General features: G+C 53.9%; 2 protein-coding genes across 2 annotated transcripts in view; both read right to left on the bottom strand.

Moving 5' to 3' along the window:
* Positions 1 to 7361: 7361 nt before the first annotated feature.
* LOC148124651 (calcineurin-binding protein cabin-1-like) lies at positions 7362 to 15620 on the bottom strand. The gene is made up of 6 exons (XM_087913514.1): positions 15243 to 15620; positions 14745 to 14819; positions 13401 to 13692; positions 9018 to 9173; positions 8565 to 8791; positions 7362 to 8270 (listed from the first exon to the last, which is right to left on the bottom strand). Exons 1-6 carry the CDS (start codon positions 15618 to 15620, stop codon positions 8082 to 8084), a joined length of 1317 nt encoding a protein of 438 aa, XP_087769640.1. The 3' UTR covers positions 7362 to 8081.
* LOC113447078 (calcineurin-binding protein cabin-1) overlaps positions 7362 to 20376 on the bottom strand; it is a 68142-nt gene continuing 55127 nt past the window's right edge. Inside the window, exons 29-35 of the mRNA XM_087913515.1 lie at positions 16959 to 17122; positions 15243 to 16056; positions 14745 to 14819; positions 13401 to 13692; positions 9018 to 9173; positions 8565 to 8806; positions 7362 to 8270 (exon numbers count right to left, since the gene is read on the bottom strand). Of these exons, the coding sequence (XP_087769641.1) occupies positions 15732 to 16056; positions 16959 to 17122 (489 nt within the window). The 3' untranslated portion in view covers positions 7362 to 8270; positions 8565 to 8806; positions 9018 to 9173; ... (1 more) ...; positions 14745 to 14819; positions 15243 to 15731. The remainder of the gene's footprint in view (positions 8271 to 8564; positions 8807 to 9017; positions 9174 to 13400; positions 13693 to 14744; positions 14820 to 15242; positions 16057 to 16958; positions 17123 to 20376) is intronic.

The following is a 20376-nucleotide window of genomic DNA, read 5'->3' as shown; positions in this document are numbered from 1 at the left end:
CCCGGCCGAGGAAGGCGCCGCTCCGCCGCCGGCCGAGTCTTCTTCGCTCGGCGCCGTTTTGGCGGCTTTAGCCCTCGGGGCTCGCGGACGGCTCGGCGCAAAGCCGGCGGCCGCGCAGGGAGCGCAGCGGATTCCGCGGCTCCCGGCGCTTCGAGGCCCTTTCCCGGGAGAGAGAGAGGCGGCCGCCGCCGCCGGCGAGCGTCCCGGGCGCGCACTGGAGAAGCGCGGGGGGGCCTCAGGCCGGACGCGGCCAGCCGGGACTTGAGCGCGGCTGGGTGGGTCTCGGCGGGGCAAAAGCGGCGCCGGCGGAGAAAGCTCTGGAGCCGGCGGGAGACGCGGCTGCGACGCTACCTCCGACTTGGGAGGCCAAGGGCCGGCCTGCCGTCCGGGCCCCTCAAGCCAGCTCTTCCCGCCGCGAGTGAGGTACTAACCCCACGTTCTAAAGCATCTCCACCCTTGGCAACTTTAAGACCAGCGGACTTCAACTCCCAGAGTTCCTCAGCCAGCAAAGCTGGCTGAGGAACTCTGGGAGTTGAAGTCCGCTAGTCTTAAAGTTGCCAAGGTTGGCGATCCCTGCTCTACAGTTAGAAGGCCTGGAGTCCGGCATCCAGTTTTGGTCACCACACTATAAAAAACCCTGTTGAGACTCTGGACAAAGTGCAGAGAAGAGCAACCAGGATGATGAGGGGACTGGAGGATGAAACATATGAAGAAACGGGGAACCGGGTTGCGGGAACTGGGCCTGGCTAGTCTAGGGAAGAGAAGGACCAGGGGAGACAGGAGAGCATCTTCCAATATTTGGGGGGCTGCCCCAGAGAGGAGGAAGGGGGTCAAGCTATTCTCCAAAGCGCCTGAAGGCCAGACAAGGAACAATGGATGGAAACTGATCCAGGAGAGATTCAACCTGAAAATAAGGAGGAATTTTCTGACAGTGAGAACAATCAACCCATGGAACAGAAGTTGCCTTCGGAAGTGGTGGGAGCACCATCACTTGAGGCTTTCAAGAAGAGAGATTGGTCAGGAATGGTGGGGGGTTGGACTAGATGACCTACAAGGTCCCTTCCACCTCTTAATCCGTCTCCCGGGATCTCCCGCCTCGTTCGGCTGGGCTGCCGTAGCGTTTCTTCCCAGCCGGGCTCTGCAGCTTCTCCGGCGGGCTTCCACAGACACTTGTCCTGCTCGATGTCCCCGCTCCGGCTGCCGTCGGGGGAGCGCCCGAAGCTTCCACCGGGGAGCGGAGAGGCGCGAAAGCCTTGCCTCGGGGAAGCGGCGTCCCCGGGTCGGGAAAAGGGGCCGGCGGGATGACTGGCCTCGTGGCTCTCAGCCGACTCTGGCCAGGCGCTTCCCCTCGGAGGCTCAGCCCAGCGATGCTTCTCACCCGGGCGGAGGGGCTGCCCTCTTATTTTGGGCGACTGCCGCCGAGGGCTCGCTGCTCCCCGCTTCCCCGGCCACGCGTTGCTTTTCCGTTCCGGGAGTCTCGTGCGTGAAGAAATCACTTGAAGGAAGGAAAAGGGCGGGAAAAGGTCTGACATTTAAGAGGAAGGGAAGAAAGAAATGAGGGGGGGAAGAAGGTCTGAAGTTGGAGGGAGGGAAGGAGGGAGAGAAAAAAGGAAGGAAATGGGAATGAGAGGAAGGGAAGAAGTGGAGGAGGAGGAAAAAGGTGGGTTGAGCTATAGTTTCTTTTTGCATGAAGACCGATGCAAAGAATGAGTTAAGCAGTTCTGCTTTCTCTCTGTTGCCTGTTACTTCCTCGCCGTCTTCTCTCTTTTAGTGGACCGACTGTTTCCTTGATTTTTTTCTCGTTATTTATATGTTGGAAGAAACTTTTTTATTTTCTTTGACTTTTATTGCAAGTCTTTGTTCGTTCTGAGCCTTTGCTATCCTGACTTCATCTTTGCAGATTCTGGCTATCTGCTGATATTCTGCCTTAGTTGTGTGTCCTTCTTTCCGTTTTTTGTACTTGTCCCTTTTTTCTTTCAATTTGCCAAAGAGATCTTTGGGCAGCCATGCTGGTTTCTTCTTGGATTTCTTGTTTTTCTTTCTCAGGGGTATTGTGCTGGTCTGGGCTTCTATGATCACACTTTTCAGAGTTTCCCCAAGATTCTTGAGTTGTTTTTCTCTTTAGGATTTTCATCCGTGGAATCTTTCCCAAGTTATCTCCGAGTTAATTGAAATCAGCTCTTTTAAAATCCAAGACTCTGGTGTCATTGTGTTCTGTTGCTTGTGTTTGTGCTCTGGGGCTTGATCACTGTTCTCTCCCCCATCTCAGAAAAATCCCAGAGCTGGACTTCTGAGTAAATGGTCCCCTCTGAGGGGGAAGCACTGCCAGTTTTCTGCACACTCCCCCCGCCCCCCTCCTCAGGCTGGAGAATCTCACCTGACTGTGGCGGTGGGGGACACAAAGGGCCAGAGGCTGCCCAGCGATTCTAAGACACGGGAACAGCCGGTCTGTTCAACAGGATGTCTGTTCCTTACTGGGTACTTCTGCACAACTTGTTCTCCATTGTCCTGAATGGGAACTGCAGGCCGGACGGAGCATAAATCGCTCCCCGCCTCCCCGCACCTGCCATTCAAATGCAAGTGGACCCCCTCATGAATTGCACCCAGTGATCACTTTAGCTTTGCTTTATTGCTCCACTCAATGGAAATTGCTATTGCCACCTAAGGGCACCTGCACAGCCGCCCTTAATTGGACTCCTCCCTAAGGTGTGGGGTTCTTGGGGTGGGGGCAAGCTTGGCTATGTGCAGGAGAGAGGCGTCTTCCCCCCCTCCCGGTTCCCCCCACGTGGCCCCCGCCTAGAGCAGGCAAGCTGGCCTGATCCAAAGGGGAAGTGATGGCTCCACCTTCTTCCACGCCCCACCCCGGTGCATTGGTGTGAGTAGGGCATGTCCCTGTCCAGGGCAGGGCAGATCAGATCAGCTCTGGGCCTCCATCAGTTGCAGACTGGCTCATGCTGCCAACTTCCTTTCATGGCTGTTTTGGTTTGTGCCACCAGAGTGTTAGGAATATGGGTCACCTAACAGCTATTTGGGTTAGAAATATATAAACCAGGATAGACATTTTAAAAATGTATCTTTAAGAAAATGCTAAAAACTGCAATTGGGTGTGGTTACTCAAAATGGCCGTAAGATGGAGCCAGAAACCTGGGTTGTCTTAGTCTCAGTCTCAGAAGAGTGTATGTCTGAGTGAGTATCTCTGTTTCCTTCTGTTGGAAAATATTGCCGGTCCTCCATTTTCTTCTAATTGACTGATATTAATGGATTTAATGTTTAACTCCCCAGACAGACTCGTGGACTTGAGCCTCCTAGGACTGGAAATGGCTTAAAGATCCTCTACTCTAGTCCAGCCTTCTGCCCAGGGCAAGAACCCTGAAACCATCCCTGACAAATGACCTTCCAGCCTTCGTTTGAAACCCTCTCGGATCTGGATCTCCCGCGGGAAGCTTCCGCCCATCAAGGTTCTTCAGCCGCCCTCAAGAGCTGCAGAGAATAAAGATTGAAAGATAACACCAATCTTTCCCCAACCTTCTCTTCTTTTAGGCTAAACATACCCGGTTCTTTCATCTGGTCTTCAGTGTTTTTCCTTATCTGTGGCCACCAGAACCAGCTCCAGGAGAGTAGAACGGAACTGTCCCCTTCCACGCTGTCTATCCCAGCATTGTTCAAGCCCAGCATTGCATTAGCTATTCTGGCAGCTGTTGCAGCTGTTGGTGATTCTTCTGCCCACCATTCTGCCTGATCGGTGTTCCTACTTGCCTCTCTGCTGAACGCACAGTTGAGAAAAGGGCCTGGTGTTCAGGTCTGTCTCTCTCTGAATCCTGAGCCTGCCTTCTCAGGAGGCTAACCAAAGAAAACCCCAGCCGATGTCTCCATGGAGATCAGGGGATTGGCTTCCCTTGGCAGACAGTGACCGGTGGCGGAAATGGAGAAGCAGCATTTCACAGCAGCCTCCACAGGCCAGCGGGACCTTGGCAAATGCCAGATTCACCACATTATTTCCAAGATCGTAAGTGATATGTGATCACTCATGTGCTAAATATTTTGTTGAAGAAGCCAGAAAACCCAGTTCCAATCTTGCAACCAAGGGATGAATTTAGGCCGACTGCAGGGTGGACTTGAATGAGGCCAAGGCTACAGGGGATCCTCCTCCAAAAACAGAGATGTGAGGTGGGTCTGTGGGTGGGTTGAATTTAAGCCCTCGGCTTAGCTTACCGAGGCCATTAATCCTGTGGGTTTCTCCCCTCCCTACTTTGGCTAAAATTATGGGGGTGTTTAAAATTGAGCGTGCCATATCACCAAGGCCAAACACCAAAGATACTTTTTCAGTAGTGTAGAAAGTTAGCAGCCATCCTTCTCCTGGAAAAAATGAAATATTCTAGGAAATATTAAAAAGGCAGAATGTTATATTTTCCCTAAAGAAGAAGCATGTTTCTAAAGACATAAACTCAGAGCCTCAGCTCTCTCCCAAGCCGATATTTTGGTGCCAACCTATCTACAAGACAAAATGTTGGGCCAGCTTATCTACAAAACAAAGACCTTCACCCTCAGGACATCATAGGATTAGCCTTCTACCCATCTCACCTCACGGCCCCTGGGAAGATTGCACCACCCAGCAAGATTCAACGGACCTTGGGATTCAAGACAGCCTACAAAGTTACCCCTGCATGGCCCCATGGGAGTCTAACAACCTGTTAACCTTAAATTAGGGTTTAAGAACTGACCAGCAGAGAATAGCTGCTGTATGCTGTGAAGCTGATGTAAGTCTGGCTGATGTAACAAGAGCGATTCAGCAGAGTATGAGTATTTTCCCTTTAAGGCTGGAGAGTAAAGTGCCCCTAAGAGGTGTGTATATAAAAGGAAGCCATTAGAGGGCATACCTCTCTTTCCTTGTGGCCAGTGCTCAGTGCAGAAGTTCTCTGTGTGTTAGGAAGAAGAAAAGCTTGCTTGTAAAGGTATTTTGCCTACCACATGTATATTGTCTGTATATATCTGTTGTATATTAAACCACTGTTAATGTCTAAGTCTCTGTGTGCTGTACTTTGCTCCTGGGTTATCTCATAAAGGTAGTCACACTGCCAAACGCTCTGACACAACCAATCAGAACACATGCCCTTCCCACAGGAACAGGAAGCAAGTTCAAAGCCCAAGAGACGGTATAAATCTCTCTCTCTCTCTCTTACCCATGGGCTCAATTGCCCAGGACCTCAAACCATGTGGTCCTGTCCACCATTAAACCATCTTTCCAAACAGCCTCCATGTTTCCAGTGTCTTTCTTCCCCACTTGGAACTGAACCCAGAGGGGCGTTTCTCCCAACAGTAGTTTACACAGACAGGAAAATGGGAAGATCTCGGGCCAAATATTTATCTTTTCAGGAAGAATTTCCATTCTCCCTTCTGATCGAAGTTGGAATGAGTAAATGAGGATCTGGTGAATCTTCCAAGAATTTGGAGGCTTGTTTCTTCATCTTGCTTGCAGCAATTGGGGCCGATGAGCTGGAAGGGCAGGCGATTCCGTTGTGAGGAAGTGCGCCACCAAGTAGAAACGGCTGCGTGGAGATCAAACGGGGTCTGGGAGGAGAAAGATGAAAACAATTGCTGTGGGGAAAAAAGTCACTCTTTCTCTGTGGTTGCTCCCCCACTTGAGTGCTTAGCTTTTCAATGTTTTTTTTTTTTTAGACAGCAAAGTGAACTAATGTGTGGAAGAAAACAGCTTTTAATTTGCTCAATACCTATTGATGTGGTGCACATTGATAGCTTGTCTCCCTTTAATGTGAGTTTTCTTAAGAGGTACTTGGCCCAGGAGATCATTCCCTGACTATTTAACGGAGCCCTTTCATGCTCAGGTCTCTTTAATTGCCCATATGGCCCTTTGGAGAACGGGGGTATTTACAGGGCGCCAAAGTGAAACAAGAGGTCATTCCTTTGCTTAACAACCACGCACATATTCCAACACAGGTCCTATGAGAAAGGTTCCTAGCTCACTTATCGTGCCACCTTTAACCTGAAATTGTATGTGGTTATTTTACTATTGCTTTTTCAGGCGAAAGAGCTCCTAAAATAAGAGAATTAGGAATCTAGATCCCACAATGAGACCTATAAAACGTAGCCTCAATCCATGCTGGCTTGCTTGTTTATCCAAGATAAACCTCCCAGAAAATCTCTTGTCTGCCAACGGCCCAAATGCCAGGCGTGAATCAATTCTGACTTGTCAGAGGTTTTTCTACTTGGAAAAAAAACAGACTTAAACATTCCATTTTAAAGATGGAAAAACATTCTTAGCATTCCATCTATTCTCCCACGAGACCTTCTGCAACAGGGGTGTCAAACTCGATTCTATGGAGGGACCCATTACGGTTGTATTTGACTTGGGGGGGGGGGGCGCTGAATGCGCGTGGCCAGATGTCACTCGTGTTGGGGTCCCTCCGTTTCCAGGGTGGCTCTGCGGGCCAGGTCAGAGCACCCCACGGGCCTTGAGTTTGACACCTCTGCATAACATCAAGCTTTCCTCACGGAGAAGAAGCCCAACCAAAGTGGTGAATGCAGTGAACCCCAACACACACACACACACCCAATGATTCTATGATTCCCTTGCGCTGTCTTCAAAATCCCGGAGTGCCCTCCGTTTCATTCAGGGGAAGAGTCAGAGAAGCCAGACAGAACTGGCCCCTGGATGAGGAACAAAGCCCGAGGCCCAGAGGAGGAAGCCTACGCCCACTGCTTGCTAGCGCTGCAGAAAAGCTCTGCAGGGGCCCAGAGATTGTTGGATGGCCTAGATGAGGAGACAGAAGCGGGACTCATCTGTTTTGTGGATGGCACCAAGCTGTGGGAAATAGCCAACTCTTTGGAAGACGGGCTTGAGCTTCAGAAGGCTCTCCACAGATTTGAACCCTGGTCCCTATGCAACGAAATGCAACTCAGTCCTGGGAAACGCAAGGTTTTAAACTCAGGAAAGGGAAGGCAAATGTATAAGGATAGAAGGGGTGGTGTACCTGGTCAAACGGTAGTAATTGTGAAAGGGACGTAGGGGTCCTAGTGGACAGTCACTTCAGTGTGAGCCAGCAGTGTCCTGGAGCTGCCCGAAAGACAACACATTCTTAGGTTACATCAACAGAGTGACAGTATCAAAATTACGTGGAAGTGATAGTGTCACTTTGCGCTGGTAGAACCACATTTGGAAGAGCGCATCTAGTTCTGGTCACAATACAAAAAAAGATTCGGAGACTCCTGAGCTCGGTTTTCCCTGGCAGAGGCGCTGCGGGCCAGACCTTCGCTGTTTCCGGGGCGTTTCCTGATCTAAGCACCCCGTGGACTGGAGTTTGACACCCCTGTTGCAGACAGAAAGAATTGGGAGGCAAAGAGGAGACGTGTTTTGACTTTATTAGAAAAATGTGTATTTATACAAAGCCCTACATTGCACCCTTTATACAATGGTTCCCCCAACAGACTGAAACCCAGCCTGATAAAACTCCACATAGGCTTAAGTGACACACATCCTGGTCCCTGTGCAGGATTCGCATTAATTATGCTACAAATTACAACATTCGGTAGAAAAATTCTTGGTCTTCTTCACTGTCTCCCGTGTATATGCGACCAATCTCCCCACAGCGACTTAAAAAACAAAGCATGTACATACACTTTTTGTGTCATTCTGTAAAAAAAAACAGACATTATCAAAACGGTACCGAAAACCACTCCATTTCTCGGCCAGTGATGCCCCAACCGACCAACGCCTCTTCATGCAAACCGACGGCCAGCTCGTCTGGGGTTTTCTTTTCAGGCAGCAGCGAGAGATGCAGGCGAGGGCGAAGGGCGAAGGGTTGGGGGCCACAGCTGCTTCTAGGCCCTGCGCAGCCGTGGCGGGAGGTTCCTTCCCCCCCCCAGCGGAGCCAGGCAAGGGTTGCCAGAGCAGCGTTTACTGGCCCGGGGAAGGGAGGGTGGGGGGCACAATGCCATCCTGGGGTGGGGGGGTGGAAGCAGCAGTGGCAGAGGCAAGCAAGCCAGTGGGAAAGGCAGGCAGGCAGGCAGGCAGGCCCTCTTTCCGTCCAACCCCCCTCAGCCTCCCTGGGAGAAGCCCAGGTGCTTCAGATGTCCATGCAGTCGTTGTCCTCCTCCTCCTCTTCCTCTTCCTCCTCCTCTTCCTCGCCCTCCTCCTCTTCGGAGTCGCTCTCCAGGGAAGATTCTTGGCTGGAGGTCTCCACCACCTCCAGGGCAGGCTGGCAGAGGCTCTCCTTCTTCACGTTGGCCGCGGACTGGGCCGAAAGGATCGCAGACTGTTCCGGAAGAAGAAATTGGGAAGCGGAGGGGGGTGGTGGTCAGTTGCTAGTCTGAGCCCCTCGTCAGAAAAAGCCCCTTCGGCCCAGAGGAAAAAAACCCACCCTCTCCTGGGGAGGATTAGCCCCAAGCACGGAGCAGAAATGGCAGCTCTTCTGTATGCGTCGGGAGAAAGCCAGCGGTTACCCCACGGTTTGGAGGGAGGGGGCCGTTCTCTGCCGCTTCCCCTCCTCACCGCCCTGTCAGCCCAGAACACCACCTCCTCCCCCCCCTCCCCCAACGACAGACTGCACCTTCAGCTTCTGCTTGGTCTCTTCCGAGATGCTGCCCTTCGGGGACAGGAGGGTGGGCGTTGGTGGGGTGACGGTGATCTCGGGGGGGAATTTGGAGACGGACGAAGGGATGAAGAGCTTTGGCACACCGGGCAAGGGGCGGGACTTCACTCGGCTGCTGCCGGCTTTGCTGACTTGCCTCCCAAGGGGGTGCCCATCTGCTGCGAGTTCAGCCTTGGAACTGGATGCTAAGAGACCCCCGCCTGCCCCCCCAAAAAACATAAGTGAGCCCCAGGGGTCTCTTTGAAGGGGGTCTGTGTGCCCCTTGGAGAGGCTGGCTGCTCTTGGGTCTTCCGGACGGCTCCTTCAGCCTCCTTTTGAAGGCCGGAGGGCAGAGTGCAAAAATGGGGGTGGCCAGTAGATCCTTCCCACTCACCCCAAATGGAACCAAGCGAGGGGCGAGGCTTTCCTCACCTGGACCCCCCACCTGTCCTGCTGACTCCAGCTCCACCTGCCAGGGGGGCAGACCAGAAGAGGGGAGGATGGCAGCCATTTTCATCGGCTGGCAGCCGGAGGATTCTTGCGGCACTCCCGCCAGGAGGGGCTCCGATCTGCTCTCCTCTTCTTTGTCTGCGCAAAGAAAGAGATCCACCAGGGTGAAGGTGACTCTTGCAGGTGTAAACTGCTCCCCCACCCCCCCACTCTCCGCCACAGGCCTGGAAACCCCTAGAAGAGGACAAGCAGAAAAAATGGAAAGAGGGACAACACAACTGTGGCAGAATATCAGCAGAGAGCCAGAATCTGCCAAGACGAAGTTCAGGAAAGCAAAGGCTCAGACATGGAAAAAAGACCTGCAATAAAAGTCAAAGATAATAATAATAAAAAAAGGTTCTTCCAACGTATAAATAACAAGAAAAAAAAAATCAAGGACACAGTAAAGAGAGAAGATGGCAAGGAAGTAACAGGCAGCAGAGAGAAAGCAGAGCTAACTCGTTCTTTGCATCGGTCTTCACGCAAAGAGAAGCTATACCCCAACCTACCCCAAAACACAACTGTAAAAGACTGTTCCACTGATTAATTATTCTCACTGTTAGGAAGCTTCTTAGTTCTCCCCTTGATTAGTTTCCATGGCTTCTTGTCTTGCTTTCTGGTGCTTTGCAAAATAAGTTGGCTCCCTCTTCTTCTTCTCTGGGGCAGCCCCTCAAATCCTGGAATGCGGCTATCATGTCCCACCTCGCCCTTCTTTTCACTAGACTAGCTGTATCCAAATCCTGCAACTGTATTTTCACCTCCAGACCTTTAATCATTTTAGTTGCTCTTCTCTGCCCTTTTCCCCAAGTCTCAACATACTTCGTATGCTTCACTGCCGGTGTTTTAAAGGAGGGTTTTAAACCTCCCACACTGGAGGTTTCTAAGAAGAGATGGGACAACCGTTTGCCTAAAACGGTGTAAGGTCTCCTGCTTGAGCCAGGGGTTGGGCTAGAGGACCTCCAAGGCCCCTTCCAACTTTATTATTCCGTTAAAGGAAGCAAGAAGTGGAGGGACCCTGTGTCAGAAGTCCTGGGTCCTGCTTCAGGAGCCACCAAGCCTGGCCAGCATTCAAGGGGAGGGGCGTTGAAGACGCACCTTTCTGGGTCTTCCGGATCAAGCGGAGACCCCTTTGAAATAGCCTGATTTTTTTAAAACAGGCTGTAGGCTCTGAACACCTTCGTTTCTCAGGCTCCCTGTTCAGGTTTCCCTGCTTTGGAAAGCTGTTTCCTGCACCTTTTTGCCCAAGGGAGCATCTGGGGAGGGGCTTCCTGGACTGAAGGCCAATCCCACGAGGGCCATGCTAAGACAAAGAGACACCCCTCCGTACAGGATATTGTCCCCTATGTGCTGATCAAGATATTCACCCTGTCTATGCACAAGTACCAGGAACTGCATGGCTCAACAGCATCCCCGTTTGCCATCAGGGGCTACCCAGGAGGAGGGGTGAAGGGAGCAGTCACGGGCAACGGCCGCTCCGGTTTTCTTTGCTGCTAAATGAACGGCGCCAGCTACGGGAACGGCCCATCCGGAAACCCCAGGGAAGTCCACACACGAGGCCAAAGCACCAAACAGGCACAACGGTCAGGTAATGGGAGAGGGGCCCTCGCCACTGGTCAGCTCCAGGGTCAGCAGAGGAGCCCCTGCAGAGTCCCCAGGGTGACTTATTTGCCCCTGAGCTGCCTAGGTGTCCAAGAGCCTGCTGTCTCTTCAGGATTGGCACAGAGAACAGGGGACAAGCGATCCTGGTTAAGAGGCAGCAGCCGAGAAGAATGCATGTGAAGGACAGAAGAGAATCCAGAAATCACAGTTGTTTGGAATTTAATTTGCTGCAGCGTTTCTTATTTTTTTTACCAGCTCGTTGAATTTGCCTATGTTGAAAAATACCTCCTTTACCATTTGCATGGCAGCAAACTGGGAAGCCAGAAGGGCCAATCCCATCCCGTCTTGACTCCACACTTTAACCAGTTAAAGCGTGTTATGTGCCTGTATGCGAACACTGCCAACTGAGACCGACATAGATTGGAAAACTGAGGATTTTCAGCTACAGAGCACTAAGCCATGCTCGGCCTTTCGTGAAAAACTGACATGTAAAAATCCAAAATGGCAGCTAACTTGACTGCATCAACTAAACCTAAAATTAGCTCAAGCTTTGGAGCGGAACTTGGGCTCAATTCTCACGCTGGGATTATTTGAAATGCAGCCTTTATGTGCGATGTGCAGAGCCTGTTATTAAGGAATCGTCCTAATTTCAGCGGGATCTCAAAGCACCCCCAGGAGGCTTTGCAGGAGACCAAGTGGACAGATTCATGCACACAGCATGCCAGACTGAATCTAGTCAGGTGAGGCCCACTATGGTCAGAGCTGCAGCTATTCCAGGACCTCATGTGACTTGCCCCGCCGTGACTCTGCTGAAGGACTTGAAGTTCCAGGCTTGCAGCTGGGATTTGGTAGCCAAAACAAAATACTTTCTCTTGCGAACCAAGGAGATTCTCACACCTGGCCAGAAGAAGGTGGAGTGATATCACCAGGCAACCAAACAGCATTGTGATTGGACCGACCATGTGACTGACTGTTTTGAGACAGTGACAACTTTTACTTTACTTAGGTGAAAACCACAGGAACCTCCAGAGTTGGTTTTCGCCAGACCTGTGCCAATATGATACATCCAATAAAGCTATTCTTCTGAGAATTCATCTCCCTCCGAGTTTTGCTTGACGTGGGTCTCTTACCTGGAATCCTGACATGGCATTTGATGAGCATCATGTCCTGGTGCTGCTGCTCCTTCTTGGGCCAAACATTTCAGAAGAGGATTTTGCTTGTGCAGCCCCTAAACTGCTCTCTGTTAATCCTGATTTTTTTTAAATACGCACACACAAAATAGTTTGTGTAGGACATTGTGTGTCTCATTCCCTGCTTATTTCAGGAGATGTTGAAGAGATAATTCAGTTGAGGACCTGTATGCTTCACGAGTCAAAAAGAGGGCTGTGAAAATATCTACAGACCCCTCACACCCCGGACATAAACTGTTTCAACTCCTACCCTCAAAACGTCACTATAGGGCTCTGCACATCAGAACAACTACACACAAGGGGAGTTTTTCCCTGAATGCCATCACTCTGCTAAACAAATAATTCCCTCAACACTGTTTAACTATTTACAAAGTCTGCACTACTATTACTGTTAATTTTCTCCTCACTCCTTATCACCCATCTCCTCCCACTTGTGACTGTATGACTGTAACTTTGTCGCTTGTATCCTTATGATTTATATTGACTGTTTCCTAGTATGATTCAATTGCTTATTGTACCCTCCAACTATTATTAAGTATTGTACCTGATGATTCTTGACGAATGTATCTTTCCTTTTATGTACACTGAGAGCATTTGCACCAAGACAAATTCCTTGTGTGTCCAATCACACTTGGTCAATAAAGAATTCAATTCTATTCTATTCTTATTCCTATTCTAATTCCATTCCATTCCATAGTTTCTGTTTCTATTCCATCCCATCCCATCCTATTCTATTAGATGCCACTAGAGAAAGTCACCCAAGGGCTGAGCATAAGTGGTACCGTGATAGTGGTGATTATATTAGGTTCATTTTTAAAAACTGACTAGCGGCCCAAGGCCAACAGACTGTAACTATTCCTGATCAATGGCAATAGGTCCTGCCCAGGATGAAAGGAATGTTGTGAGGATAGGAAACTGGCAGTTGCTCAGCGTATCACCTCCGTGAAAGACAGAGCCTTCCTGGAGACTGTTGGGTGGTCAGAATGGCCGGGGCTGCTAATCCACTACCTGCCCCAACTGCCCTCAGGCTGGACTCTGTGAGGCTGCCTTGGAACGGTCTGGAAGCAGCAGGTGGTGCAGAATTGAAACCCCTTTCCAACACACAGAGGGAGAGCGAGAGCTGCCGTCTCCTCCAGCTACTACGGCATTTCTGAATCCGTTTCTCCGTTTTCTTGAGAGCCTCAGCTGGTTTGGCGCCATCTTGTCTAAAGGCTACTTTCCTCAGTGAAGATCCGCAAGGGAGACCCTCCACCCCCGGGGCCCATCAGCCCTTCCAGGCCAGCTTTTAAGGAAGCCCCGGGGGAGCAATTGATGCTCTCAAGCCTTCCTCCCACATAGATTTATTGCTGTGCTTGGAAATTTAGCTGGGTTTTAATATCCAACGCAATGGGAAGCTTTGACTACTTCAAACAAGTCGATTCTGAGAAGGAAGTCCCATGGCTGCTTACAGCAACTGCCACCAACCACAGGAAGAGACTCTGAGGAGGCAGCAGGCCAAGCAGTCAAAAAGCAGCGTCTTCACAGGAGAAAAACTCACCAGGCTTGAGGCTGGAGGTAGGAGGTATCTCCTTGACGTTCTCCACCCCTGCCGGCTCCTGCGGCGGCAGGAGAAGACCGCCGGTGGTGGAAGAAGAGGAGGAGGAGGAGGAGGGCGAGGCTGCCTTGGGCTTGCTCTGCTGGTCTGCCAGTCTGGGCAGAGCTTCTGCAACCGAGGAAGTCGCGTCCGCAGCGGTCCCCATGGGGGGTGTCAGAGACTTAGGGGCAGCTGCAAAGAAGTGGTCCCGGCTATCTCTGGGGTGCTTCGGGGTGGCTGGGGCATCTCCAGCCAACTAGAAGAGAGAAAAAGGAAAGGCAGGGCGACGTGTGTGTGTGTGTGTGTGTGTGTGTGTTTCGTAACGGCACGAAGGGCCCAACTCCACTTCGCTGGCAAATTCTACTGAGTGCGTTTCTTAACTCTGCACCCCACCCCGTAAAGGCCTCTATGGGTCAGGCTTAAAGAACCGTCTAAAATCCAGGCACCGAGCTTGCCTTCTCCTAAATGATGCATTTGGGGAGATGTGGCTACGAACCCAAATCTCTCCAGAAAGAAATGCAACCCCCCCAAAAGAGAGAGCAACTTTCTCTTGGGAGGCGATGTGACGGAGGCACCGTGAGCCACGGAATCGGTCCCAAAGGGCCACCTTCTGTGAAAGGTGGCCAGGCCACGTCCCACCGTTGCTCAGAGCCAGCAGCCCCATGCCACCTCTCTCCCTGGCACCTTTGGAGCCCCAGTAAAAGGATCCCGTGGCTTTTCTCAGGAAAGCCTTGTGGGAGTGGGGAGGAAAGGCGGCTGCCCTCAAGAGCCAGCTGCTCCCAGGGTGCTTTAGAAATAAGGAACACACGTCAAGAAAGGAACGAGAGGGAAACGAACCGGGCACAAATGTAACCTGGCCTCAGACTGAGCCCAAGGACGAGCCGGGACCCAATCGGAATCTCTACATTTCTGACACACGCACACCCCAGGCTGAAGCAGGGGCAGGCAGGCGGTCCAACACACCCTCTTTTTGTCCTCCAATAAAACACCCCGAACGCAGGACAACAGAGTCACGGACCCTGAGAACAAGCAGCTGTCCAGCGCATGGGGGCTATTTGCAGACTGGATGCTCTGCATCTCTCACTGGACCCCCTCGGGGAGCGTCCGGGGCTCCGCTGGGGAGGCGAAGAGGCGCAGAGCAAGCCAACTCTGGTGTGGAGGGAAGGGAAGGGCCGATCTGAAGCCCAGCAGAGCCACTCCAGGGGCTGGCAGGACCAGGCAGGGCTCTCCCCCTCCTTCACTGGGCTCCCAGCAGCAGCCACAGAGCAGCTCTCCCACGGGCTGAGGAGACGCCGGCCGGAGACTTACCTGCTTTTGGGCAGAAGCGCCAATGTGGACTTGGCAAAATTTGACGGCTTGTTCTAGAGCGGCCGCTTCGTCAACCTGTGGGCAGAAATCACAAGGGGGAGTTAAAGGAGACCGAAGGGGCTTCCTAAAAGATATTCCACCAGCCCCGCCTGGGATCCCCAGAACCGTCATCTCAGGCTCCCCGCTTGGCGAAGCTCTCTCCTAGGAGGGGCTCAGCTGGTTTCTCTTGATACAAAGACTGGATCTGCCTCCGAGACAACCCCTCTGGGGACAGCCTGCCTTTTTCACGGCTGTCTACGTTGCTTCTTTTTTGTAATGGTTTTTGGTTTCAGTTGGGACAGTGCTTGCTTATTTTTACTTAAGGACGATCCGGGTGGATCACTTATTTCTAAAACGTAGGTCTTTGTGGCGCACCCTGGGGTGAAACTAGTAAGAGTCTGCCAAGAGGACAGCTAAGGGCGCCATTGCAAGCCAAGACCTCATGAGCCCTTGACTCACTTGCTTAATGAGCATGTAGGTCTCAGACATGATCTTCTCAATTTTGCCCAGGTCGTAGGTCATGACCTTCTGCCCTTGCTGCCACACGCGGTAGGCGTCCAGAAGGAGGGTCTTCCCCGACTCCGTGTCCCCGGCCAGCTTCCTCTTCCGGTTGGCCTTCTGGCTAGTCTCCTCTGTGGGGCCGGCCTGGCCCTTCCCTGCCTCCAGCTGCTGGTGCTTGGAGCTGATGCTTAAGTCCTCCAGGGACAGCTCTGCCGTGGTCTGGCTCTCGGGGGCCTTGTCCTTGCAGACCTTGCCAGGGGGCAACTGGGCCGCCTCAGGATAGAGAGAGAAGGCCTCCATTTTTTCAGGCTCAGCAGCAAAGGGGTCGCACTCCATGGGTTCAGCAGGGCCTGACGGAGACGCTTCTTTCGGGGTTTTTCCGGCTTGCCCTCATCTGGCTCCATGGCCGTGAGAGGCTGGTCCTGTCCCTCTCCTTGGGCCACATCCTCAGTGCTGTAAGATGCCCCTTCCCGTCCGGACAAGGCTGCCTTTGGGGGCAGGGGTTCCTGACCATCCTCCGCGCTCGCCTTGTGAAAGACATCGGTAGTCATCCTTGTCTCCAAAACGTCGCAGCACTGGCCGCTTTGATCTTCGGAGACCTTCGAGGCAAACAGAGTTAGCTGGCTGGATCGCCACAAGAGTCTGCATCATCGTGGGCGGCACGGGAAGACTTACCTCGGTGAGCTCATGCAACATGTCCTCTAGCACCATCACGGTGAGAACAAAGGCGCGCTGGGCGAGAACCTGGCGATCCGCATCCCGCAAGTATTTCCTGCAAAGTGTGGAAAGGAGGCGCCGAGCAGGTTAGATGCAGGGGCTGCCCATCCTTTCAAGGGGATCCGAGCTGCCTGCCACACTCCCCGGGGCACCATCGTGTTCTCCCAGGCCCACCTTACAGGGCAGCGGCCACTCGGATTCAGTCGCGGGTGGACTAAAACCTTCCATGGTTTTATATTCAGCGAGGCTTTCTACCCTCAGCCACAGACTCGCTTACAGAGTCGCCTGGCTGAAGTTAAAACCACACGACTCCAAATGGCAACAGAGCCTCCGAGACTAAAAGCCTCGAAGGGACAATTTCTGGCCTCCTGTCATCCCCAAGAAGCGGATGACAAACGGAGGAGGGTTCGTGTTCCTCTTCCTGGAACTGGCCTGGCCTGTTAGAACCTTAGGATGAAACTTTGCCCTGACGACCAGACATGATCCCTTGACAGGGCTCCACTTCTATCAAAATAAAATAAAAAAATCTTTGTGCTACCAACTTGCAAAGGCTGCTAACAAACACTTCCCCCTGCTCGGCCCAACTGCCGCCTTTTCTCCCCAAAGAAAGCTTCGGTCCAGTGTCATCTATTCAAAATACTTTGGACAACTTGGAGAAAGCGCCAGTAGCGTTAATCAGAGGCAGAAACAAGACAATGGGTGCAGCACAGAAGCCCGTGGCTTTTCCTAAGCTCTGATCTCCAGGGCGGGTTTGTTGGTTTCTTTTTGCTTCTTTGCGGTTCCCAACCCCAAAGCTCAAGTCCCAGCTCAGGAAGGCCCAGGTGACCCAAGGAAAGCCACCTCTGGTTTTGGGAATGCTACCAAGAAGGCCTTCCCTTCCCTTCCCGTGGGGTTATCTCTGGGACCTCCTCCCCCACCAACAAAGCCCCCTCGCGGCGGAGGGAACAGGGCACTCACTTTCCCTGGTCGGGGGTCCTCTGCAGCATAGAGGAGATTTTCAGCAAAGTGTGGTAATCTTTGAGCTGGGACAGCACGTTCAACAGCAGGACAATGGAGCGGTTCATATGAGAGGCGAAGCTACCGGGACGGTCGATTTCATCCACGGGGATGCGCCAAATTCCCTGTGCAGGAAGCAAGAGGAGGAGGAGGAAGAGGAGACCTTCACTAACGGGCCATGCTCGTCCCTCTTGGACGCTGGCAGGCAGAGGACTGGACAGGCTCTTGGACAGGCTGGCTTCCCCCATCTAGTCTGCAGCTGGGCCACTGGAGAGATCTTGCTCACCGCCGCCAGCCGCCTTACCCAGCGCAAGGCATGTGGGCCTGCAGAAAATCTACTCTTGTGATTTGAACTCAGCTATTCAAGCTTAAAGAGAGAAAGGGAGAGGACTTGTCTGATTGATGATTTGGGTCCTAGCCAAGTGTGGTCAGTCGTGGAAGAAACAGAGAGAGAGAGACCACAGCAAATGTTGGTTAAGCTGCCGCCAATAATGGGGCAAGACCAGGACCAGGTCTTGCTAATTCATAAAACAATCCAGCTAATTAATAAAAGCTAATTCAGGGGAGGTAATGGAGGGGCCTGTCCTGCACCCAGAGGTGGAAACGGGCAGCTGAGGATGCAAAGGAGGCCCGTCGGTCGGCGGAGGTTGCCTTGGAGGGTGTCTTAAGGGCCGGGACACCTGCTGGCTGCTCCACGGGGACTCGGGAGACTATTCACCCGGCTGGGCCCGGCGATCCTGAGGTTCCCATCATTGAAAGCTCCCCCCGCCCCCCGCCGCCTCCCCGCAGCTCTTGGTCCTCCGGGCGTTGGAATCCGGCTTGGAGGCGAGGCAGGGCCGCTCCACGGCCGGTGACTCCGGATGCCCGAGTCGGGCTCGGCGGCTGCGCCAGCATCTCCTGGCACCGAGAAGCGTCCGCGAAGAGCGGCCGGGAGGGCCGCCGCTCTCTGTGCGCCCGGTCGCAATTCAAAACGGAGCCGCCCAGGAAGGAAGGAAGGGAGCGAGCGAGCGAGCGCGGCGGCGGCGACACCGGCCTACCGGCCCTTCAGCCGCCGCCGCCGCCCGCGCCCGCCTTCCTTGCCGGGAGCGGTCGCACCGCCCTCGCCCCGCCGACGCCCGCCCGCCCGCTCACCATGTCGGCCGGCCGCAATCAGCGGCCCCCGCCTCGCCAGTCCCCGAAGAGCGGCAGCGGCAACGGCCGGGCCGGGCCGGGCGCGCGCGCGGGCGGGAGGTGGGTGGATGTTGTGGCGCCGCCTCTGCCTCCTCCGCCGCCGGGGCTCTCGCGGCCGTTTCCGGGCGGCGCCCGTGCGTGGCTCCGCGGCCGCCGGAGGAGGAGGAGGAGGAGGACGGAGTGGCCGCGGCCTCACCCGAACGGCTCGCCCCGCCGCTGCCCGCCTCGGCCCGTCCCGCGAAGCCCGTCCCGCGCGCCGCCTACCTCCCCGGCAGAGAAGCCGCGACCGGCCGCGCCGCCCGGCCCGCTGCCCCCGCGGGAGCCCAAGGAGGGCGGCGGCGCTGCGCTCTTGTGCCCGCCGCTGCAACGCCTGGATCGCCTCGGGGAGACGGCGCCTTCCACCCCGCGGCGGCACCTGCTCGGCGCGGCCGCTACGAGGCTGCGAAAACGGCGCCTCCGGCTCCGCGCCCGCGCCCGCTTTCCCCGCTCCCCTTCGAGCAGGAGGGCCCGGAGCGGGGGAAAGCGGGGCTGAGCGGGGGCTCCTCTGCAGGCACCACACGCGTCCCCCCCCCCCACCCACCCAGCACAGGCCTTGGGCAGAAAGCGGGGAGCTCCTGAAGGAGGACCCCCCAATCCCTGACCTTGAGGGGATGATGGGGCGCCGGGTTTTCTTTTCCGGAGGGGGAATTCCCACTGAATTTAACACACACACCCCCACTTTGACCAGATGGGGAAGCACAGGGTTTGGGTCTGTTTTTACACCTATATCCCGTTTTAAAACTGAAATTCTCTTTCAGATAAAAAAAATATCCTGCCAAATGAGCAAAATAACCACTTTTGCATTGCTGAGGGGGCAAGTGGGGGGGACGGGGGACGCCATGACACCCCCACAGCAGCAACCTCACTCGCTCTTCGCCCAGAAGCGCTTTGGCCCCTGGCAGCAGCAGCAGCGCTTCGTGCTTCCCCTCTGCCGGGGGAGGGGGGGGTCCAACTGGTCTGGATGCTCCTGTCCGAGCAGCAGATTGAGGGGGGGGGGGGAACATTGCCTATCTTGGGGCCCAAGCGCTGGTTCTGCCCTCCCTTCATTTGGACGGGGGGGGGGGAAGCCAGGCGATCACGATTCACCCCCTTCTCACCGGGCTTAAGTGCGGGGCTTCAGTTGCTGCTCCCAAGCAAAGCCAGCTCCCTTTCCCAGACTTTGGGAAGCAGCTACCCTATCCCGAGGAAGCGGCCTGGGCCCTTTGGGGCTGGTCAAGGCCTGCGCTTGAGTTTAAGGGAGGGCTGGTCCCACTGGCTATTTAGGGAGACCTGCAGGGCCATCCCTAGGCCCCATCCTTCTGGACAATTTTCATCCCGTTTCCCTAGCCTTCCCTTTCTGGGGGGAAGGCGGTAGAGAGGGTGGCCTGAGTCGAGACCCTGGGCTGACCTGCGGAGGGAGTGGTGCCTCCTCCCCCTTAGCAGCTTTCAGTACCATCAATCACGGTATCCTTCTGGACCGGCTCTGGGAGGTGAACCCTTGGGCTGGTTCCCCACCCCCCTGCTGATGGGCCAGAACGCTGCAGCCTCCTTTGCCAGGGGTGCAGGCCTCAGGCCTCTTTCCGCTCCCGTTTCACACGCAGGCGAAGCGGCTGGGTGAACTCATCCAACTCACCGTCTCAACGCCTGAGTGCCCTGAAGCTGCGGGAGCTGTGGGTGGGTGCAAGAGGCTCCACTTCAACCCAAGCAAGACTCTGGGCTCTTGGACCCCACGGTTTCCCCTTCCCATCTTTGCTGACTTTGCCTCTGTTCCTCCTAGGAGGGGACCTTGGGCAGCCCATAAAGACCCCCAGGTGGCATTAGACAGGCAGACAAAGACCCCACGCTACTTTGGCCTGCTAGTTCTGCTAGTTCTGGACTGACCGGGGGCTCCGGCTCAGCCTTTAGAAAGAAGTCCAGCTGTTGGACTAAAGCTATCAAAGGCCCTTCCTTCTCAAGTTCGCACTTGTGCCCTGAGGCCACCTCTGAGTAGGAGGCAGAAGAAGGCAGTGCCTGACTACCTCAATACCTAAGAAGATTCCGGAAAAGATAAGATAAGCAAGCAAGTGTGAACACTTAGAGGCAAACACAACCATCATCACTAAAAGCCAACATACGGGTTTTGACAAAATGGATCAGGCCAGACAAATCTTACCGAATTATTTGACAGTGACACAATTAGTGGACCAGAGGA

The sequence above is a fragment of the Pseudonaja textilis genome, chromosome 15 (genome assembly GCF_049901715.1).
Source record: "Pseudonaja textilis isolate UNSWEBS1 chromosome 15, rPseTex1.2, whole genome shotgun sequence".
Taxonomy (NCBI): domain Eukaryota; kingdom Metazoa; phylum Chordata; class Lepidosauria; order Squamata; family Elapidae; genus Pseudonaja; species Pseudonaja textilis.
Note: the sequence above shows the minus strand (reverse complement) of the source record. Positions and strands in the feature narration are given on the sequence as shown.

Bases quoted from the DNA above. Each gene is read 5' to 3' on its own strand.
- LOC148124651 (XM_087913514.1), bottom strand. From the start codon at position 15,620: ATGGAGTGCGACCCCTTTGCTGCTGAGCCTGAAAAAATGGAGGCCTTC. The intron at 14,820-15,242 runs GTGAGTCAAGGG...TTCTGCCCACAG, and splicing joins CCTACATGCTCATTAAGCAA to GTTGACGAAGCGGCCGCTCT. The intron at 9,174-13,400 runs GTGAGTTTTTCT...TTCTTTGCGCAG, and splicing joins TACCTCCAGCCTCAAGCCTG to ACAAAGAAGAGGAGAGCAGA.